We start from the raw sequence: 6,000 nt of genomic DNA on the forward strand, positions 1-6,000 counted from the left end.
TGTTCCTCCCGCACGATCACTGGTCAAGTCCGCACAAATCGCGTTAAGTCACTCTGCTTGAGCTGGACACACCCCGAGCCGGTATCCAACAGAAGCTTAAAACCTCGAAATCAGTCGGTGGCAGACCACGGTCGTGTTCACTTTAGTTTTCTTTCGGTTGTGTGCTTTGTCTTACGTAAGGAGAAATGGGATTACTCAACACGGTGCTGTTTTTGGTGTTGCCCATCTTTTGGTTGGCGTATACCTACTTCCGTCGGAAGTACTCCTACTGGGCGGATCGGAATGTCCCGCAGGTTCCGGGATCGCTGCCGTTGGGGTCGTTCAATGGCATGGGAACCAAGTACCATTTCACGGAGGTGTTGAAACGGGTGTACGACGATTACCATAAGACCCACAAGGCCGTTGGGATGTACTTGTCGGTGAAGCCGATTTTGTTTGTGAATGATATGGATCTGATCAAGAAGATGTTGGTGAAGGATTTCAATAGCTTTAGAGATCGGGGGATGTATTACAATGAGAAGGAGGATCCCCTGTCGGCGCATCTGTTTTCGATCGAAGGGGAGAGGTGGAGATTTTTGCGGAACAAGCTGAGTCCGACGTTCACCTCCGGGAAGATCAAGTACATGTACCTGACGATCTGCGAAATTGGCGATGAGTTTTTGGCGTGTTTCGATAAGTATGTGGAGCGGAAGGAAGCGGTGGATATTAAGCCGTTGGCTCAACGGTTTACCAGTGACGTAATTTCATCGGTGGCGTTCGGGTTGAAGACAAACGCGTTGAAGAACGAGGGGTCAAAGTTGCTGGACAAGGGCGATAAAGTGTTCAAACTTGGACGTTGGGAAACGATTCGGGTCTTCGCGCTATTGAGCTATCGTGACTTGGCCAAGAAGTTGGGTTTGCGGCAATTTCCCAAGGACGTGACGGATTACTTCATGGACGTCATTCGAGGAACGGTGGATCATCGCGAGAAGACCAATGTGGTGCGGCAGGACTTCCTTCAAATGCTGCTGCAGTTGAAGAACAAGGGAACAATCGAGGATCACGAGGAGGAATCGAAGGAAAAGATCACTTTGGATGAGCTGGCTGCCCAGGCTTTCCTGTTCTTCTTCGCTGGTTTTGAAACGACTTCAACGACTGTATCTTTCGCTTTGTTCGAACTGGCCAACAATCCCGAAGTTCAGGAAAAGACTCGCCAGGAAGTTCTTCGCGTATTGGAGAAGCACGGTGGACACCTCACGTACGATGCCATCAAGGATATGACCTATCTGGAGCAGGTCGTCAACGGTAAGCTCCATTTACCCAATCACTCCAACTTCATCTAATTCCTCTTTCTTTTCTTAGAAACCCTTCGCAAACACCCCCCGGTAGGCAACCTGATCCGCTTGGCCAACGACCCGTACCGCATCGACAGCCTGGACACCACCATCGAACGGGACACCATGATCATGATCCCGGTCTACGGAATCCACCACGACCCGGAGATCTATCCGAACCCGGACCGTTTCGACCCAGACCGCTTTACGCCGGAGGCCATCAGCGCTCGCCATTCGCACAGTTTCCTCCCGTTCGGTGATGGCCCCCGTAACTGCATCGGAATGCGCTTCGCTCTGGTAGAGGTCAAGTTCGGCATCGCTCAGCTGTTGAGTCGGTTGCGCTTTACCGTCAACGAGAAAACCCAATTCCCCATCCAGTACGATCCGAAGTCGCAGTTTGCCGAGGTGAAGGGCGGCATCTGGTTGAACGTGGAGCGGCTGTGAGGCGCTGCTGGTTGACGACCGGATTGCGTCATTATGACAACACCCGGCGCGTGAAGAACGAGAGAGAGAGAGAGAAGTAAACTTTGGATTCTGGAGGCGGCTGGGAGCGAGTAAACATTTGGAACCGGTGGCGATCATCAATTTTGTTGTGTTCGTCGCGAGCGCTAGCGAGATGGATAATGATGATGGGATCGAATGGTGATTGAACAATTTATGGCGAAATTATTACCGTGTGGATGTGATGTGATGTGATCGTTAGAAATAGCTCGCGCAAACATCGCCCGGTACGAGCAAATTTGATAAACTAGATAAACGTGAAGAGTGTTAATTTGCATAATTTTGTAAATAAGGTATTTGATTAGTGTTATACTACTGTAGGTAAAAGTCCATCAAGAAAACTTTGATAAATGATAATTATGGTTTTGTCTAGAATTCAACAAGTACATTAAAAGAACTTAACGTTCACAGCAAACGTAGCCATGAATTCATAAAAAAACTCATAAACCAATAATAGAATTTTATTTAAAGGTTCCAAAGTTATTTATATAAAAGTTTCTTATAAAATTTTGGCGACTCGCAATGATTAAGAAGAGATCATGAAAACATTCTTGGGCTAATTACAAAGGAAAATCATCGGAGTTTGTAGGCGATGAATAGAGAATAAAACAATAATTAAAGCGTATGCTGCATGAACCGGAACGATATGCGAAGATTTTATCACCAGTGGAAAGTGGAACGATAATAAAAACTCCTTTTCAGTCCTTAACCTTTCAGTACTCGCGCCAATTTTTGTAACGCGAGCAGTCGCGTGTTGTACTTTGTACAACACCCATACATTCTGAAATATCTAAGGATCCTGATTGTTTAGAGGAGGACTGTCTTTGGCAAAGTTGTTGTAAATTTCATGGGATACTTGATGCTGACAAAGTTGATTCGTAATACGTCCACTAGGCGGCGCTAGTGAGCAATATCATGTTACACCTTATATCTCAGGATCCTGATGTCTTAGAAAGATGATGTCTTCAACAAAGTTGTTTTGTAGGTACACGGCTTACAGATTATTGGTCGTTTAATTGGAAATTCCACCACTAGGCGGCGCTAGTGAGCAAATAAACTTTATATCCTATGTATCTCGGGAACCTGATAACTTAGAAAGATGGTGTCTTCGACAAAGTTGTTTGGTAGGTCAAGTACTTACGGATGATTCGCAGTTTAATTTGAAATTTCATCACTTGGCGGCGCTAGTGACAACGTAAATATTATATATTATGTATCTCTGGACCCTTATTACTTAGAAAGATAGTGTCTTCGGCAAAGATGTTTGGTATATCAAGGGCTTATAGATGAGTGACAGTTGCGCTAGTCTCATGTAGCTCAGGATCCCGATTCAAAAGGCACGGGACACCGTCTTCAGCCAGAGGCTGTACAGACTGAACAGAACTTAACACTAGACCATAGACCACGACATACATTACATGCACCAGTGGATAGCATGGTGCGGTTACACGCTTGGTAACGCTAACCGAACGGCCACGAAGCTCCACTTTACTCAGAAAGATGGTGTCTTCGGCAAAGTTGTTTGGTAGATCAAAGACCAAATGGAGGAAAAGTTACCTCTCGTGCCGACCTTCTAAAAGATCGAAAACTTACAGATAGTTGTCCGTTTGAATCGTAATTTCACCACTAGATGACGCTAGTGAACATAAAAAATGGATATGCAATAGTTCTCAGGATCCTGGTTACTAGAAGAGAGATGGTGGTTTCGGCAAAGTTGTCAAATAGGTTAAGTGCATTTGGTTGATGGGTCGTTGAAATCAATATTTCGCTAGTAAGTGGTGCTAATGAGTATGCAAATTTTATATCTTATATTGTCTATCCGGTTGGAATCAAGACCGACATTCAATCAAAAATTGCCATTTTCATGGTCCACAAGTGTCGCAACTGTTTCGCATCTAGTGCGCTGTGTTGCTGACAACAACGGGAAGGATGCGCACTACTTTTGACATGATTAAAAAATGTCGCGAGTTGGGTCGCGTCGCGACTTGATTGTGCGAAGTCCGGTTTGGTGGCGGCCCGACAATATATCTCCGAGTTTGATTACCTGGAAAGTTGATATCTTTGGCAAGGTTGGTTGGTAGATCAAGGGCTTTCAGTTGATTGACCATTTGATTCGTGCTTCTGCCACCAGAAGGTGCTAGTTGTAAATTTGCAAAAGCATGAAGTGTTATTATTCATCTAGAAAAAAATCAACGAGCTGTAAATTTTTATACTTTCGAATGTTTTTAAAATTTGAAAATTACACAACTAGTTGATTATAATTTGTTTAAATTTGCACTTGATTGATTAATTTTACATGAAGTTGAAGCGCTTAGTAAAATATTTAATATCTGACCGTCGTATTTCAATATACTCTATCTTAAGGTTGTCAATGTCACGGGATAAGTACATATATCCTTTATCCACCAAACAACAATGTCGAAGACATCATCTTTCTGAGTAATCAGGATCTTGAGATATATGAGGTACAAAATGGGAATGCTCACCAGTGCCACCTGGATGTGAAATTGCACGTCATATTTGTCTTCATCAGTTAGTGTTTGATCTACTAAACAATTTTTCAGAAGACACCATCTTTCTAAGTAATCAGGGTCCTGAGACTCATGAGTTATAAAATTTGAATACCCACTAGCACCACCTAGATGTGGAGTTTCAAATCATACGGCTCTCCATCAGTTAGTGTTCGATCTACTAAACAACTTTGCAGAAGACATCATCTTTCTAAGTAATCAGGATCTCGAGATATATGAGTTATAATATTTGAGTACTCACTTGCGCCACCTGGATGTGGAATTCTACATCATACTTGTCTTCATCAGTTAGTGTTTGATTTACTAAACAACTTTGCAGAAGACACCATCTTTCTAAGTAATCAGGGTCCTGAGATGTATGAGTTATAAAATTTCAATGCCCACTAGCGCCAACTAGATGTGGAGTTTCAAACCAAATGGCTCTCCATCAGTTAGTGTTTAACCAACCAAACAACTTTGCCGAAGACACCATCTTTCTAAGTACTCAGGATCCTGAGTAATATGGGATAGAAAAATTACATGCTCACTAGCGCCGCCATTCGGTTGAAATCTGAATTTCTCAGATCACCTCACGAAGGCCCTTGATATCCCAAGTAACTTTGCCGAAGACCCCATATTTCTAGATCATTTAGATTTTGAAATACACTAATTCACATTCAACTGTCTATCTTATCTTAAATATAGTACGTTCTTCATATTGCGATTTTCAAATTTCCGCATTATAAGGAGTTATACTGTTTTCAAAAAAGGTCTTATAATATTCCAAATAAGATTCCTGTAGAATACATTTGGGGTTGACATCGATAGAAAAGATGGTTTCAAAGGAATAGTCGATAATTCTCATGTGTTGTACAAGTACAACAGCGCGATTAACGGAAGGTTAACAACAACGGTTGTCGAACTCATACTTCTTATCTTCCCCATGACTGTAACTGTTACAATCTGGTAATCAATTGGCTTTTAAGAGGTTTTGAGAAACGTCGTAAAACCAAGATTATTTTATTTTGACCTCATGGTGGTTTTTTGAATGAATGCAATCAGTTTTGTTTTTCCCTATGCTACTTATCTGCTTAGATGGTTTAAAAAGTCGGTACATGCTCATCATGGTGTTTACAATTCCCTCAAATCTACCTGACTTTAGATTTTAGAATATATATCATGGGATGTTTATGCTACAAATTAATCGAGCTTCTAAAAATCCTACTCTACCATAATCTCTACTTACAAACGAAAGTATCCGCCTGATCAAGGACTGCATGCAAGCGAAACAAACAAGAAAATAAAAACAACATAAGAAATAAATCAAACAAAAACGGTTTGAAGAATTAAAGAGTTGAAGTTGACAGAAATGAATCCTCAAAGTTGATTTAACTTCCCATTTAACTCATAAACACTGATAAACGTCTGCATTTCAAGCCATCACAGGCATCACAGTTGCGTAGTTACTCTGGTGGTCAGGCGGCTAGCCATAGTTTTTCAAAGTGAAACCAAAATGAAATAAATTTCCTGGCTTACCCGAACGACAACCGAGACGAGAGCAACTAATGGGCAAACTTTTTTGCAGGCTTCCCTGCCCGTAGCGTAAGTCGCCTGTTAGTTGTGGTGGCGAATTGAGGCGGGTTCACGATTGTTAAACGAAAACGAAGTAACTATTT

At 42.2% G+C, this 6,000-nt stretch overlaps 1 protein-coding gene across 1 annotated transcript; it reads left to right on the forward strand.

Moving 5' to 3' along the window:
- Positions 1-117: 117 nt before the first annotated feature.
- LOC109415288 (probable cytochrome P450 6a14) lies at positions 118-5,695 on the forward strand. Its single transcript, XM_062844086.1, has 2 exons — positions 118-1,284; positions 1,342-5,695. The coding sequence occupies exons 1-2, from the start codon at positions 186-188 to the stop codon at positions 1,755-1,757; spliced, it is 1,515 nt and encodes a 504-aa protein (XP_062700070.1). The 5' UTR covers positions 118-185; the 3' UTR covers positions 1,758-5,695.
- The last annotated feature ends 305 nt before the right edge of the window (positions 5,696-6,000 follow it).

The sequence above is a fragment of the Aedes albopictus genome, unplaced genomic scaffold (genome assembly GCF_035046485.1).
Source record: "Aedes albopictus strain Foshan unplaced genomic scaffold, AalbF5 HiC_scaffold_89, whole genome shotgun sequence".
Taxonomy (NCBI): Eukaryota; Metazoa; Arthropoda; class Insecta; order Diptera; family Culicidae; genus Aedes; species Aedes albopictus.

What these genes read in the sequence shown, in the direction of transcription:
- LOC109415288 (XM_062844086.1), top strand. Translation starts at nt 186, where the DNA reads ATGGGATTACTCAACACGGTGCTGTTTTTGGTGTTGCCCATCTTTTGG. An exon ending in TCTGGAGCAGGTCGTCAACG is followed by an intron (nt 1,285 to 1,341) that starts GTAAGCTCCATT and finishes TTCTTTTCTTAG; the next exon opens with AAACCCTTCGCAAACACCCC.